General features: G+C 39.2%; 1 protein-coding gene across 3 annotated transcripts; it reads left to right on the top strand.

Moving 5' to 3' along the window:
• Positions 1-291: 291 nt before the first annotated feature.
• LOC148879607 (Tetratricopeptide repeat (TPR)-like superfamily protein) lies at positions 292-16,178 on the top strand. Of its 3 annotated transcripts, none has more exons than XM_088961179.1 (3): positions 298-2,765; positions 9,894-9,929; positions 15,842-16,178. In XM_088961179.1, exon 1 carries the CDS (start codon positions 468-470, stop codon positions 2,319-2,321), a length of 1,854 nt encoding a protein of 617 aa, XP_088817305.1. In that variant the 5' UTR covers positions 298-467; the 3' UTR covers positions 2,322-2,765; positions 9,894-9,929; positions 15,842-16,178. The 3 variants fall into 3 exon arrangements, with proteins under 3 accessions (XP_088817303.1, XP_088817305.1, XP_088817304.1); XM_088961178.1 differs by having other exon boundaries at positions 9,830-9,929; XM_088961177.1 differs by lacking the exon at positions 9,894-9,929 and having other exon boundaries at positions 292-2,765.
• Positions 16,179-16,645: the final 467 nt, after the last annotated feature.

Raw genomic sequence — 16,645 nt, 5'->3', positions numbered from 1 at the left:
ACCGTTTGGGAGGGCTTATTGAGCTGCACTGGATGACTAGTTAACTGACTAGTTAACTGCCCCAACACAACATTGGAATTAAGGTTAATTCTTTTAATTTTTGATAATTTTCATGTAATTTTTCTTTATTTTTTAAATTTCAATTTTTTTTGAGATGACCCGAATTGACCCATGGGTCAATCTTAATCCGAACATTTAGGGTTAGGGTCCACCATTTGACAACCCAACCCGAACCGACCCACCCAACCCGATTGCCAGGTCTACCTGCAAAGCCAGAAACCGCTGATGGCTGATGCCCTCTCAAACGGCCTCGAAAAATGAGAGCGAGAGCGAGGGCTGTTTCGGACAGACGGAGTCGCCGAACCTGAAAACGCGAAGGCCGGGCCTTTTTTGAACTGTCGCAGTAGGCCTCAAAACTTTTGTAAGTTCTTGTTCTTTGAAATTTTGAGGAAGAAAAAAGAACTGAAATGGAGAGATCTCCGTCGTCAGTCATCAGCTTCCTTCGCCAGAACGCTCGCAGGCTTCAAAGTCCACGTCCTTTCCTCGAAAAAGCCACTCGAAATCTTAATCTAGTCGTTGGAGGGGGAGATCGAGATAAGGGGGATCAAATCAAACAAGAAGAATGTAATCATCATCATCAACAACAGCAGATCGATTTCACAGAAGTAATCGCTGGAGAGGTATGTAAGACCATACGAACCCAGCCCAGATGGGAAAGAACCCTCCTTTCCGATTTCCCTTCTCTGGGTCGCGATATCTTCCTCCACTCCAACTGTATTCTGGAAATTCTCAAGCGTCAAAACAATGCCTTCTTCTCTATTCGTTTCTTCAACTGGCTCTGCTCCCATCCTGACTTCTCCCCCGACTCTCAAACTTGCAACACTCTCTTTGATATCTTAGTGGCTGCCAACGCCCCCAACGCTGCAAAATCCCTTCTCCTCCGTTCTCCACCCGGATTCTGCCCCCCATCGTCTTCTTTAGAGTCCTTCATCAAATGCGTCTGCGAGGAGGGATCCATTCATGAAGCCCTCGATGTGTTTTCCCGGCTCAAAAGCCTTGGTCACACGCCGCCCCTCGCTGTCTGGAACGTAGCTTTGTTGGGTTCTCTTCGGATTGGGAGGACCGATCTTGTTTGGGAACTATATGGGGAGATGATGGAATCCAGCCTTGTGGGCAATGTGGATACGGTTGGATATCTCATTCAAGCCTTCTGCAAGGACAAAAAGCTTTCGGAAGCTTATGAGCTTCTTCGGCAAGTCTTAGAAGCCGGGCATGTCCCTGATAATGTTGCTTTTACCAAATTGATATCTGGGTTTTGCAAGGATGGGAATTATGGAAAAGTCTCGGAGCTTCTCCATTTGATGATCGCGAAGAAACGGACTCCTGACATATTCGTTTATCAGGAAATCATAAATGGGCTCTGCAAGAATGGAATGGGGCAAGAAGCTTTTCGGATTTTTTGTGACCTAAAGGAGAGAGGGTATTCTCCCGACAGGGTTATGTACACGACGATGATCGATGGTCTCTGTAAAATGGGTTTGATTGGTGAAGGGAGGAAGCTATGGTTCGAGATGATTAGGAAGGGGTTCATTCCAAATCCATATACTTATAATGTACTTATTGATGGTTATTGTAAGATGGGTGACTTAGAAATGGCTCAGAAGTTGCGTAGAGAGATGTGTGAAAGAGGGTATGGAGAAAGCACGGTGAGTTATAACACTATGATTGCTGGGTTTTGTTTACATGGGAAAATGGATGAAGCGCATAAACTCTTCGAAGAAATGCCCAAGAAGGGAATTGAACGCGATGTGGTGACATACAATACTCTGATTCAGGGCCTTTGCAAAGAAAAGAAGGCACTGGAGGCTATGGACCTTTTCTATGAAATCCTGGGAATGGGAATGCATCCGACCATCTCATCTTACACTCCTCTTATCCAAGCACTTTGTGACATGGGAAATGCACAAGAAGCAATAGAGTTGTGGAATGACATGCGGAATAGGGGTTTGGAGCCACTGGTATGTACTTGTGATCATATAATTACTGGGTTGTGTAAAGCCGGAAATGCAAAGGAGAGCATGGAGTGGTTGATCAATATGTTAAGGAGTAAGCAGAGACCACAGAGAGAGACCTTTCAGAGATTGCTTCAATATCTCTCTTCAAGTAGTAGGTTGGACGATGCTTTACTGGTTTTAGATTATTTGTTTGGAATGGGTTACATTCTTGATGAAACTGTTTTATACTCTCTGGTTAGTCAACTTTGCAAAGGGAATTTGCATCATGCTTGGGAACATATAGGGGAGATATTGGAAAAAAGTTGAAGCTTCTGTCATTAACCACTTTCTTGTGGAAGTTGAATTCTGTATATATGATATCTATCCGCCACCAAGCATGGTTAAATGGAATTTTGATGGATGCATTTTAGGTAATCCTGGATCAGCAGGGATAGGAGGTGCTTTCATGAATGAGGAAGGTACAATTTTGGCATTATTTCAGGCCCCATCGGATATGTAAACTCTGTTAAGGCAGAATTATTAGCTTTGTTGCAATTATTGAAAATTGGGAGGACTCTAAATCAAAGAGCAGGTGCACGTGGTGCAGGCATACCATAAGAGAAGTGAACGGAACTGCAAGGGTTGAGATCCACATTTATGTAGGTCAGCAGGACAGCAAATGGTTTGACAGATGCATTGGCAAGACAAGGAGTTAGTAGGGAGCAGTTATTCTGGGGCACCACAACAGGAATCTTAAGCTAATGATGCAAAGTAAGGATCAGTCTTTCTTTTTCTTTTTTTTTTTTTCGGGGGGGGGGGGGTGAGGGTCCCTGATATAGTGCTTTAGCACTTGTAGATTATTCATCATTGCCCATAAAAAACCTTCTATTTTTACTATAAAATAAATATTCATATCTCAGAAAACAATTAGCAAAGTAAAATTTCTCCAGATAGAAATAAGACAACAGGTTTTGACTGCATTTGGAATCAGCAGGTGTTTTTTTTTTTCTTTGCCTTCTTTTTCTTGGTAAGGTGCTCACAGTGGATTACCTTAATTCTAGGGACCTTCATATGCCTAACACAAACAATGTTCAATGTCCTAGGAATCACAATAATCTGTTGACCACCTGATCTTGTAATTTGACAAAACCTGAAAGATGGTGTTTTTCACATACTAATTTTGATGTGGGGCACCTTTTCAGTCATCACTTCGAGGCTTTTTGGGTTTTACTGGTGCCTGTTCTTTGTATAATATCCTCTTTGCTATCTGTTGTTGCATCTGGAGGGTGGGGAATAGAAAGATTTTTGAGGGCGTCCAGACTGTTTGAGCATTGTCATGTAGAAGAGGACCTTATTTAGCAGATTGTATGTTAGTGCTGAAGGACCTATGCTTGTTTAAGAGGAGATTTACATATATTACAGACTATTTTTAGTGTGGAGGGTGTAAACTCTAGAGTGGCTTGTTTGGGGTGCTTCCCCCCTACTTTGTACAGCTCTATTCCTTTTTTTTTTTCCCGGTGCCAATCAGAAAAGGGAAAACTCTATTGCTTTCTTCAGCATATGAGCACAAGTAGGCATATGTCATAAATGGATCAAGGATTTTAATAATTTCTCATAATAGTTAATTTGTTATAATTTTCCATCTTCACGGTGTGTCTTGTACTATTTTATTATTTTTAATTACACTAGCCTCAGTAATCATTTACTTTTTTGTTAAAATTATAGGCTTTCTTATGATTAAATAGGATAAAACTGTATATCATGGTTTCTCTCTCTTCTCTCTCTCTCTCTCTCATACAGACAATCTTTGTTGTTGTATCTTATGGAATTATTTATTTTCTTTACAATATTAAATCTGTAGAGAAGATGGGCCGAATGGCCTATAGGTTGTTACTGTATATTATCTTTATGTTCTTTTCTGTAATGGGCCTTATTTTGGGCTCATACTCTTTTATGCTTCTCTTTTGTAATTTCTTGTCCAACTAAGGACTTCTCTTGTAATTACTAAAAGATTAACTTAATAAAAGTGTATTAGAGAGTTAGAGGGAGGTTAAGTTCGAACACCTCATTCTCTAACCCTTCTTGCCGCAGCTCTCTCTTCTTCTCTAATCTTCTCTTGCTAGTTTTCTTTGTTTCAAACACAGTCCCTACTTCTAGGACTGTTTTTCAACTTGGTATCAGAGCAGGCCATTGCTTGGTGTGTCCCTCATGTGGTTCTAGTTCGACCAACTACATGAGGAGGTTCTAGGGTTGAAAGTTTACAGTCATCCGCCTGGTTCTTGGAGGTCATTGGAGGGTGCCCAAGCTTCTACACACTTGGAGAAGGGTTCGGTAACTAGGAAGAATCAGAGAACAAGTTGTTTGGCCTGATTTGAAATCAGAGAAGGGTTTTCGAAGTCATCTTAGAGGACAAGTGTTCGGCTTGTTTTATAGTTCAAACCAGAGACTCTCTTGCTGTAAGTCTTTGCTCAATTGTTTCTGGGTTATTTTTTTTTACTGTTCTGAACTGCTAAAAGTTTGAAGTTTCTTTGGAAACAGTACAACTATTCGGCTATCCTCTGGTCTGGTTTAATCCAGAGATTTCTGGGTTGTTTTTCATTTCTTTTCTAGATTGTCAAGTAGCTGAAATACCTATGGAATCACTACTGCTGAGACTGCCCCATTCGGCCTACTGTTGCTGGACTGCTTCTACTTAGAAATTTCTGGGTTGCTTTGGAGGTCCTATTCGGCTGATTATTGGGTTGGGAAGCTGCTGAGACTGTTTTAAAACTAAGTGATACTAGTCTCATCTTCATTCCAGCCTCTTCTTGGACCTATACTGAACACTTTGAAGTGGTTTCTTCAGTGAACAGTAGGCTGTTAAGTATTGCACACTGAGTGTTCGACAAAAGGTTTCTTAAGGACTGTGGTCTTTTTTCTTCCTCTTTGGGACAACGGCTATTAGAATCTGAAATACCTTGTGATTGGAGGTTGTTGGGTGTCCTTTGAAGGCTGAAACAGTAAAGAAAGAACTACCACCGGACTTTGCATGATGGATTTTTCAAACCTTGAAAACAAGAATACTGCTGAATATGGGCAGATTTTGGGAACCCCAACCGATTCTATGCTGGCTGTAACTATAGTCAAGCTTGATGGGACCAACTACTTGGCTTGGTCACAATCAGTGAAAATCCATATTTGTAGCAAAGGAAAATGGGGTTTTATTTCTGGGAGCAAGAAAACTCCTTCAGAGGATGATCCTTCTTATGAGAGATGGGTACAAGAAAACTACATTGTGATTTGGTGGCTTGTGAACTCAATGCAGCCACAGATCAGTCAACATTATCTGTGGATGAATTCGGCTAAAGAAATCTGGGATAGTGTTGCAGAGACTTACTCCCAGAAGTTGAATGTTGCTAGAGCTTACAAACTGAGAAGTGATGTGAAGAATCTAAGACAGGGGGAGAAGTCACTTGCAGCATACTTCTCAACCTTAAAATCTATATGACAAGAGATTGATTTGATAGAGGCTGTGACATGGGATACTCCTAAGGATGCTGAAACATACAGGAAATTGGTTGAACGGAATAGGGTCTTTGAGTTCTCGACAGGGCTGAATTCTGAATATGATATTACAAAGCAAAACATCTTGTCCAAGGAAGATGTTTCATTGTCACAAGCATATACTTTGGTCAGCAGTGGAGAAAGTAGAAGGCAAGTGCAGGTTCAAGGAATTGGCATCAATGATCATTTTGCAAATATGGGAATTAAACCCAAAGGGGTTATAGAAGCTCATAGTGGCACAGGAAGGAAGGAAGTGGAGTGTGAATATTGTAAAAAGCCGAAACACACAAAGGACAAGTGCTGGAAATTGCATCCCAATCTTGTACCTATCAGATTCCAGAAGAAGAATGATAGTAGAAAGACAGAAAGTGCACATGCAGCCACAGACACAGATACAAAGGTTGAGTCTACAAGTGCACAGTTGGCAGTTATGAAAGTTGAATATGAGAAGTTTGGAAAGATGATTAGTCAGCTTGAAGGTGTATCTTCATCATCCATCCCTTCTGGAAGTCCAGTCACCATTGCATTTGCTCACTCAGGTATAAGGGCTTCCGCTAACCATGCATCCACCTCAGGAAACCACAAAACCCCTTGGATCATAGACTCAGGTGCTTCTGATCACATGACCAACATTTCCACTTTATTTGTTTCATATGATTTACTTCCTAGCCGTGATGAAATCACCTTAGCTGATGGTTCTCTTGCCCCTATTTCCGGCAAGGGAACTGTCAAGGCTACTGACTCCTTACTCTTATCTTCCACTCTTCATGTGCCTAAATTAAATACCAACTTATTATCTGTAAGTAGCCTGACCAAATCATTGAATTGTTGTGTAACATTTTTCCTTTCTCACTATGTGTTTCAGGACCTGAAGTCTCAGAAGGTGATTGAGAGTGGCCATGAAGCGAATGGAATATACTTGCTCGACACCCCTGGCCAATGCTTTGATCATCCCAAGAATGTTGCTTTTGGTTCTACTTTTTCAGAGTCTATTAGTCAAATTATGTTGAGTCATTGTCGGTTGGGTCATTTACCTTTTTCTGCCTTAAGCCATTTGTTTCCAAAACTATTTAAGGGAGTTAGTGTGTCTAGTCTCAATTGTGAGTCCTATCAGTTGTCAAAGCATTGTAGAAAAAATTACCCTGTGAGCAATAAAAGATCATCTTTTCTTTTTCATATTGTGCACTCTGATGTGTGGGGGCCATACCATTTATCCTCTATGGGGGGTTACAGATTTTTTATCTTGTTTATTGATGACTTTTCTAGATTCACCTGGATATACTTAATGAAATCCCGGGATGAAGTCCCAAGACTTGTGAGGCAATTTCATGAGCTTGTTCTAACTCAATTTGATACTAGAATTAAGGTTTTCAAATCTGACAATGCAAAAGAGTATTTTGAGAAGAGTTTGTCCTTGTATCTTTCTGACATGGGGGTTATTCATCAAAGCTCCTGTGTTAGAACCTCTGAACAAAATGGAGTTGCTGAGAGGAAAAATAGACATATTGTTGAAGTTGCAAGGAGCCATTTGTTTGCCTCACATGTTTCCACAAGATTTTGGGGTGATGCTGTACTTATTGTTACCTATCTCATAAACCGTATGCCATCCAGGGTATTAGGGTTTAAATCCCCCTTCAGTCTTCTTCATCCAGACAAGGATCTCTTCCCAATTCCTCTTCGTGTGTTTGGCTGTACCTGTTATGTTCACATTCCAAGTGTGCAAAGACACAAGTTTGAACCGAAAGCCCACAAATGTATCTTCCTTGGTTACTCCCTCACACAAAAGGGTTATTATTGTTTTGATCCAAAGACTGGCACCCGATATGTCTCTATGGATGTTACATTTAATGAACTTTCTCCTTTTTATGGTTCCTCTCAGGATGGACATTGTCCACAGGGGGAGAGTCTGTCACAAGTTTTTTGCTTTTCCTCTTCCTGTCCCAGTTGAGTCTCTTGACAAACCTGTATCCTCACCAAATGAGTCAAAGGAGGATCAATCACTTCATATCTCTTGTCCTAGGGACTCTATTTCTTTACCCCCTCGCCCTATCCATAATCCCAAAGTGTATCAAAGGCAGAGATCCAAGAATGAGCAAGTGGTTTCCTTTACAACAGATGAAGCTCATATATTCCCAATCACAGATGAGATAACAGGTACTGTTTCAATTCCTTTGGAATCATCTTTCTCAGACCTTGATGTCCCCATTGCTATTAGGAAAGGGAAGCGGAAATGTACTGCACACTACATTTCCAAACACCTTTCTTATGACCTGTTTTCTCCTTCATGCTTTGCCTATCTCTCTTCTGTTGCTTCTAACCCCATTCTTAGGTTTGTCTCAGAAGCTCTTGGGATTCTAGAATGGAGAGACGCCATGGAAACCGAAATGGATGCTCTACATGCAAATGGTACTTGGGAGGTGGTGGATTTGCTTGAAGGGAAGGATTCGGTTGGGTGCAAGTGGGTTTTTACCATTAAATACAGGGTTAATGGAATTATTGAGAGGTACAAGGTTAGACTTGTTGCAAAAGGCTACACACAGACATATGGGATTGACTACCTGGAGACTTTTGCCCCTGTTGCCAAGATAACATCTATGAGGGTTCTTTTATCTCTGTCAGCTCATTTTGATTGGCATCTCTATCAATTGGATGTAAATAATGCATTTCTGAATGGTGACTTACATGAGGAAGTCTACACGCGGAAATGTATGTAAATTGAAGAAATCTCTTTATGGTCTTAAACAATCTCCTAGAGCCTGGTTTGAGAGATTTAGAGCTGCACTTGTTAAATTCGTCTATGTTCAGACACAGTCAGATCATACTCTGTTTGTGAAGAAAAGTAGACCTTTAGCAGTGTATCTCATTGTGTATGTTGATGACATTATAATGACTGGTGATGATGCCTCAGGCATTCGAGCTCTTAAATCTTTCCTCCGTACAGAATTTGAGATTAAGGATCTGGGGGAGTTGAGATACTTCCTTGGCATAGAAGTTGCTAGATCCAAGGATGGGATTCTTATTTCCCAAAGGAAATATGTTCTTGATTTATTGTCTGAAACTGGAAAACTGGGTGCAAGACCAACTGCAACTCCCATTGATATGAGTCACAAACTTTCAGCTACAGATGGAACTCTATTGAAAGACAAAGGGGTTTTTCAGAGACTTCTTGGGAAGCTTCTGTACCTATGCATGACTAGACCAGATATTGTGTATGCTGTCAGTTGCATTAGTCAGTTCATGCATGCTCCTAGAGATACTCATATGGCAGCAGCAGAACGGATTTTGTGTTATCTGAAAGGCTCTCCAGGGAATCAGGGAACCAGGGAAAGGAATCCTATTTACCAAGCATGGCCACCTAAAACTTGAAGCCTATACTGATGCTGATTGGGCTAGAAATATGGATAACAGAAGATCTACTTCAGGATATTGCAGTCTGGTGGCTGGTAATGTTGTCTCTTGGAGGAATAAGAAACAATCTGTTGTGGCCAGATCCTCTGCAGAAGCAGAGTATAGAGCCATGGCACATGGGGTCTCGAAAGTGTTGTGGCTAAGGTTCTTAATGGAAGAACTTGGGATTGATCATGACAGACCCATGATGTTGTACTGTGATAATCAGGCTGCCATCAACATTGCTCACAACCCGATACAACATGATCGAACCAAACATGTTGTACTGGGCATTTCCAAGGCAAGACTTCATCATGACACTGGCAAGCTGGGCATGATTGACATCTATGCTCAGCTTGAGGGGGAGTGTAGAGAAGATGGGCCGAATGGACCATAGGCTTTTATTGTATATTATCTTTATGTTCTTTTCTGTAATGGGCCTTATTTTGGGCCCATACTCTTTTATGTTCCTCTTTTGTAATTTCTTGTCCAACTAAGGACCTCTCTTGTAATTACTAAAAGATTAACTTAATAAAAGTGTATTAGAGAGTTAGAGGGAGGTTAAGTTCGAACACCTCATCCTCTAACCCTTCTTGCCGCAGCTCTCTCTTCTTCTCTAATCTTCTCTTGATAGTTTTCTTTGTTTCAAACACAGTCCCTACTTCTAGGACTGTTTTTCAACTAAATCATTTTAGAGATATAAAAGATCCAGAGGATCCTTGTTCTTTGAAGAACTCAAATTATTTACAAAAGATGCAATTGAAGTAGATGACTAGCATAACCATGTCAGATAATTTCATAGATTCTTCTGCTTTTAGGTTGATAATTTTCATGCTTATATCTTACAAGTCAAATCTCCAATCTCCAATGAAATGCTATTGAATAATTAAATGTGATTTATTCAGGATTACATTTACCCCTACGGTTGAGCATTGCAGTATGGCTACAGTTATTAAGCTTTTTTTGCAGGTGAAACTCATAGTCCGCCCACTTTCTCATTACAAGGTACTACTCCTATTCCTTAGAATATGAAGATGGAAAATAGAAATTAGATAAATCATTTATTGAATAACAAACCAAATGATGATTGATTTTCCCAAAATCCCCTGAGAATGAAGTAGTTACAGAAAGGGGTCTGGACCATTTACCATTATTCTGTCTGTACATTATCAGTTCAGAAATTGGCAATGCTATTAACTATGAACTTCTCTGGGTCCATGGTGACAGAAGTTCCATTGAATCCTTAAAAAACTCCTTAAAGGGAGCAGTGTGTAGGGAGCTTTTTTAAACTTAATTGATTCAAAGAAAAAGTATGACTTTCTCTTGAAGGAAGTAAGTTTCAGATAAATAGGCAAAACCTTCCAGGAAAGGCCCCATGTATTCTGAGAGGTGTTTACATGGTGCCAGCCAAGATGTTCACTGGTGATGCATCAAACTTCACTTTAACAGAAGGCATGGTGAGGGCCTCAGAGGAGCAATGAAAAAGTGAGATAATCTTGAGTAGCCAGAAACTCGAAGGCCAAGTGCATTGGCACTGAGAAAGTAGGTGAGGTATATCTGTATGGGTGGTGTTAAAAATAAGCTTACTTTGAGAGAACTGAATGACCCAAAGGTTGGTCTCTGCATAGGCTGGCTAGTAGGTATAATTCTTTTATGATTGTGATGTGTTTAAGCTAGCGTATGTAAAAGACAAAGATTTGGAGGATTAACCAATCTAAAAAAGAACAATGATTTGGAGGAATGACCATCGATAAATGGTGGAAGCCAAAAGGGCTGTCAAGCCAAAATGCTTTGGAATTTGGGAAGCAATGGGAGGATTGAACTTTGGGATTGGTCTCTTTGTGGTCTCTTCAAGGGCATACTGATTTAACCTATATTGGTTGAGGAGTGATAAAGTGATTAATATTTAGGAAGCCCTATAGAGAGCAGAACCGGTATGGATCAAGTGTCTGTTGTTGCCTGGACTCTCCTAAATGGATGAAGTGTGTGTTGTACTGTACATTGTGGCATAAATGGATAGCTAATGTACATCAAGACTGAGATTTTTCCTACAGAACATTAATAAGCAACCAACATAAACTTCCTATGGGTATAAGATGGTCACAAGAGTTTGGAAAAAGTTTTGGTGCTGGTTGCCAACCTGATGTAACCCTTCTTTTTTAAACATGTTCCCAAGTCCATGTTTCTTCATCTTGCTGAGTCAGACTCTTGGATACATGTTAGAGTCTGATTCTTGTGCCTGTGTTTGTGTCCATGCAACACCATCTCATCCAGTTGTTCTTTGGCAAAGGTTAATCCTGACCTTTTAACCCCACCAACAAAATGGGGAGCACACATATCTGAAAAAATAGAAAAAACTCTTTGATCACATTTAAAAATGGTTGCTCTGAGATTGTTATTGGATGGAGGATAGATTGCTAGCATATCTGTGAAATTTGGACTACAAAATTAGTGATGTTAAATTTTTGTCATCTTGATTAAAGACACTGTTCATAACTTTACATGGAGTTGATTAAGGGTGCTCATCAAAATCCGAAAACCAAACCGAACTGATTAAACTGAACCAAATATTCTGGTTAAACAAACTGACTGGTATATAATATATTATATTTTTAGTACTTTTATTATATATTTATATATTTATTTATAATATATATTATGAATATTAAAAAGACGAAAAACCAAAGAACTGAACTGGTAAAAAACCGAACTGATTGGCTTTGTTTCAGTCTTTGTTCATGGTTTCCCAAAAACCAGTAGTACTAGTTCTGTTTGGAAAATAGGCTTATGGTTCAGTTAACCGAATTGTGTGCACCCCTAGAGTTGATTGCTGGTGAGCTTGCTAAAGGGGGTTTTTGAGGAGTGATTTGCATTGGAGGTTTGGGGTATCCATCAGAAAGGATTGCACTTTGCTTTGCTAGGCAGTCTACCCTCCCTCCTTTCTTGTTAATGGAAGGGTGTTATAACTTACGATAGCTGGATGCGTGTACATTTTTTATCAGCAACAGAGAACAGAATTTTATTGATATAAAGATATAGCAGTACAACAAGAGGTTGCAGCTTTTTGTTACAAATGTAGACTGTGAGCTTAGCCCCTGCTATCCCACCCCAAATTAGATTTTTACAACTGAGACCCATGCAATTGGTGTCTAGTAACCCCTTTCTTCACTAAACCAGTAGCCAAGCCATTTGTTTATTTCATTTCTGTAACCCCAATTAGCTTTACCACCATCCAACAAATTAACTTATAATTACTTTGGAATCACCTTCAACAACTAGCTTATCAGTCCCCACTTCCTTTGTTTTTTGCAATCCAATCACTGCAGTCATAAGCTCTGCCTGAAAATAATGCAACTATATTTCCATTGTCATCTCTACTTCAAGTCCAGACAGACCTGGGTTTCCCATTACTAGTCCCATCAAAGTTCAATTTTCAGCCAACCTCTAGGTGGTGGTGACCAATCTTTATTTTCCTTTGGTTCCTTAATGAAGAACTTGTAATTGCGCCCCAATTCCTGGAGAAGTTATCTATTGTGAAATCTGAAAATAGGTCCAAAATCTTTAGCCAGTGTGCTACCTTCATTGTGAATTTGTGATACTTTCGATAACAGCCTTCTTGCTTAGTTGTTTCTTTCTTTTCCTTCAAATGTTCTAAAGTTTCTCTCCTCCCAAAGTGTCCACAACATCACTGCTCTTGTGCACCTCCACATAATTTTGCCCCTCTTCATTTGGCATTTAAAAGTAGACCTGTCCACGCTAACAAGGGGGATTAATCTACACCCAAAACAAGCAAGAAACCAATCCCAAATAAAACAAGCAAAAGGACTAGAGATTAGTAAGTGGTATGCAGTCTCACCATTCAATTTGCATAAGATACACTAGCTTGGAGAAACACCAATTAGGCCTTTTCTTTGTAAAAGATTAAGAGTATTAATGCTTCCAAGGAAGACTTCCCCACAGAAGGCAGTCATTTTAGGAGGAATAGGGAACACCTTACTTCCTTCACAGGAAAAGAGAGTGGAGGCGGGTTAGAGGTCACCAAAGATTTGTGTGCTAGATACGTGTACATGCATAACCTACCAGTGTGAGACACATGGTATGTACCCGATACTACATCAAATGTTTTGCATAGGCACTTATGAATATACTTTTGTTAATTTAACACTTAAAATGTGTAAAATGTTGTGGTTTAGAAATCTGTATATTTTAGAAATTTATAAATTTGGCCAGATATAAGTCTTAAGAAATGGCACTTGGCTTCAAAAATTAGATAGGCATAACTGCATTTGAGTCAGGATTATGGAGAGTCATATCCCCATTTTTTTAATTGTGTCCATGTTGGTAGCCATATTTGGACATCATGGCATGGCTTGCATCTTCTCTTCACCCTTTCTTGAATAAATTCTTTTCGTTGTTAATTTTAGCACTGAAAGGCCTTTTTGTAATTTCTGAAGTTACAAGATATTATAAATAGATGGTCTGTACAAATATGAGATTTTTTCTTCTCATTTCTGTTTGTACAAGACTTCTTCTTTCCTCTCTCTCTCTCTCTCTCTCTCTCTATTACATGCTTGACCAATATGTCGAAAGCCTTAAGACAGGTAGCCCTCTCCACTATGGGCCAACTTCTCAGTGGCTCTTTCTCTCTAAATGACAGGTATCCCTCTCCTCGGTGGCTCTCACTCTGGCGGTAGGTAGCCCTTTTTGTAATAGCTTTCACTCTACCCTAGGTAGTCCTTTCTATGATAGCTTCCACTCTTCTCTATGTAGTCCTCTTCACAATTCGAACTTGAGATATGGTGGTAGGCTCTACTACCATTTGTTATGTGCTTAACCAATTTGCTAAAAGGTTTAAGATTGTTGGAATGCATCGAGCAGCCAAGCATTTAACCTTAGGACCATAACATAGAACAATTAAGGGGTTTGGTTAACTTACTAACATAAAATTAAAAGGAAATTTAGTAACATAAGGGTCAGTTTGGAAAGAGTTCAAATACAAATATGTACAGTACAAATACATACAAAAATAATAGAAAATACAAGGTTTTGCACTCTAGGCGACGCCGATAACCACTGTTTAGTAACATTAGGGCTTTCTGCTTAGGGTTTGCTCAAGTTTCAAAACCACCGATAACCACTCTCGCCACTGCTAGTCTGCCATCCTCGCTATTTAGGGCTCAAGGCGCCATTTCTGCTATTACCAATCTTGCGGCCGCTAGCAACGACACCTTAATCAGCGGCAGATGGAGATTTTGAAGCTTTGAATCGTTGACCATGATCACCATCGCCAGCAACGACACCTTAATCAGTGGAAGATGGAGATTTAAGCTTTCAATGGTTGAACGATGATCGCCGCCACCGGCAACAACACCTTAATCAAACGATAGATGGAGGTTCTCAGTTCAGAACGTTGTCCCAAATCTTTCTTTTGGAGTTCCTCCTCCCCCAGCTTTGAAGCAACGACCCTGTTGCAACCTTGTTTCAACAACCACCCGTCACAGCTTTCCTCCCTGGCGTATAGGTTTCTCCGTCCCTGTCTGCTTATGTTTTTCTTTTGGAAGGTTAAGCAAAGCATAGGAGGAGAAACAGGGGGAAAACAATCAGAGCAGATGACGTCAACGAGTAAGGCAAAATACCATATGATCTGGGAGGCACTACCGCTGCCTTTTTTTTTCTCAGATTTTTATCATTTTATGTATATTTTATGTGATTATTATATATAACAAGGATATTATTTTATTTTATAATTTTATAATTTTATTATCATTTTCTGTTTTCTTTAATATTTTTCCTTTTTTTACATCAAAGATAAAGTTTCTTGGAAAATTTTATTACCATTTTCAATATTTTTCTATAATTATTATTTTTTAGTTGAACTACATAATTTTTGAATTTTTATTGTTTTATTTATTATTTTGAAATATCAGAATTTTTTTGGCTTAAAAATATACTTTTGAAATTTTTTATCATTTTATGTCTTTTCAGCAATATCTATCAAACTTTGCATTTTCTGTGGTTTTGTATTTTTCTGCAACACTTTTACAATTTTTTTGAAATTCAAGGTTTGTGGTAAAAAAGTTTATTTAGGGTCAAGTGGGTGGGTTAGGGTGGGTCAAGGTCAAAGTGGGTTGTGACCCACTAACATGGGTGGCAAATGGGTTAGTGGGTCAATATGGGTGGGTTGATACTCAACCCCAACCCAACCCACCCATTTGCCACCCCTAGCTGGCAATTCACCCGCTGTTTAAAGGCAGACATCCTAGACCCTTTTTTGAGTTTGATTTCCTTTTTGTAAGGAGTGGATAGTTGTTTTTGTTTTTTTGGGAGTTTGGCTGTAATGGGCTGAATGGGCTAAATTGTATATCCTCTGTCCATATCTCATTGTGCAGGGGCTTATTTGTAGATGATTTCTTTTTCTTAATGAAATACTTTACCTTACAGTTTCAAAAAAAGTTTGAACTTGAGATAATTTTCTCTCTCAGTTTGAGTTGAGGCATAAGTAAATCAATAATTACTTGAGTATCATCTTTTTTTTGTCCCACATCAGAAGTATATTTGTTCACTGAGCGTTATGTCTCTTTGTGAAAGATAATGCCTATATTGGTTATTTCTAGCTCTTATGATGCACAGATATGGGATCCTATGTTATAATTTGTTAGTTTTGTTTCTTTCATCTTTGACTTATGTGCTTCAATATTAAATAAAGATGAAATACCGGTAGTTGTTTGTTATTGCATTCAAGGTGTTTATAAATGCCTTCTCTTTATTTTTGGAGATCTACGAGTGCTAAGAAATTGTTTTCTAAGACTTGTGTGAAAATTAAACTTCGCAAAATCTTTTACTTTTCTGGATTCATTGAAAACTGACTTTAGCTTTTTGAAGGGTTTTGAATCTTACCTTCCAACTTTTTGTTTCAGGTGTATCTGGATGCTGGGTTTTTACCAAATGGGTTTTTATCTTCTTTATTTATTATTTTTTATACATGCTTGTGGGTTGATTCTTGGTGGTTTACTTGGTAGTCAGGATTAAAGTAGAAGAGGAAAATGGGAAAACATTGGTTTATGTGGGTTTAAGGAGAAGGTTGTATTGTGTGGCATTCACCTTGATCAAACAGCAGATTGAGTGGATTGTTCTGCTTTACTTGTGAGTTGGGATCAAATTAAAGACGAAGTATACATTTTGTATTGTTCACTGATAAAAAAAGTTGTGTGTTCACCTAGGTAAACAACAAAATGAAATTTATTCTTCATTCTAGCGTAGCGCCTCTGGTTCTTATACTTAGCAGTTGTGTGTAGATCTTCAGTTTATTTTGCTTCCTTTCGTTTCATTCTTTGGTGTGTTAAAGGCTTAGTACCGTATGAGGTTTTCTGTAAAGTTCAACTTTAGGTTGTTGGAATTATTGAAATTGATGCAAATGCTTATTTGTTTTGACCTTTGCCTTTAATGTACTCAACTCGATTTCAAGCCTGTAACCCTGTTTACAAGACTGCAGATCTGGTGTGAAGCCCCATCAGATCTGCCGATGTTTTGGTGTGAAATCATAGATCTGCTAACGAAGCAAGCAGATCTGGTGATGATTGGGTGAAACCCCATCAGATGCATGGATGCATGTCTGATATTCCATTAGATTTAACACAACAGCAGAACTGGTGAAGCTGATTAAATTGGAAGTAGGAGTCTCAGAATCTTGGTATCTCCAGTCCAGTAACAAGCTCTGATGA

This window comes from Nelumbo lutea, chromosome 1 (genome assembly GCF_056320005.1).
Source record: "Nelumbo lutea isolate HS-2025 chromosome 1, American lotus-T2T, whole genome shotgun sequence".
NCBI lineage: Eukaryota > Viridiplantae > Streptophyta > Magnoliopsida > Proteales > Nelumbonaceae > Nelumbo > Nelumbo lutea.
The sequence above is the reverse complement of the archived record's forward strand: the minus strand, read 5'-3'. Positions and strand labels throughout refer to the sequence as shown.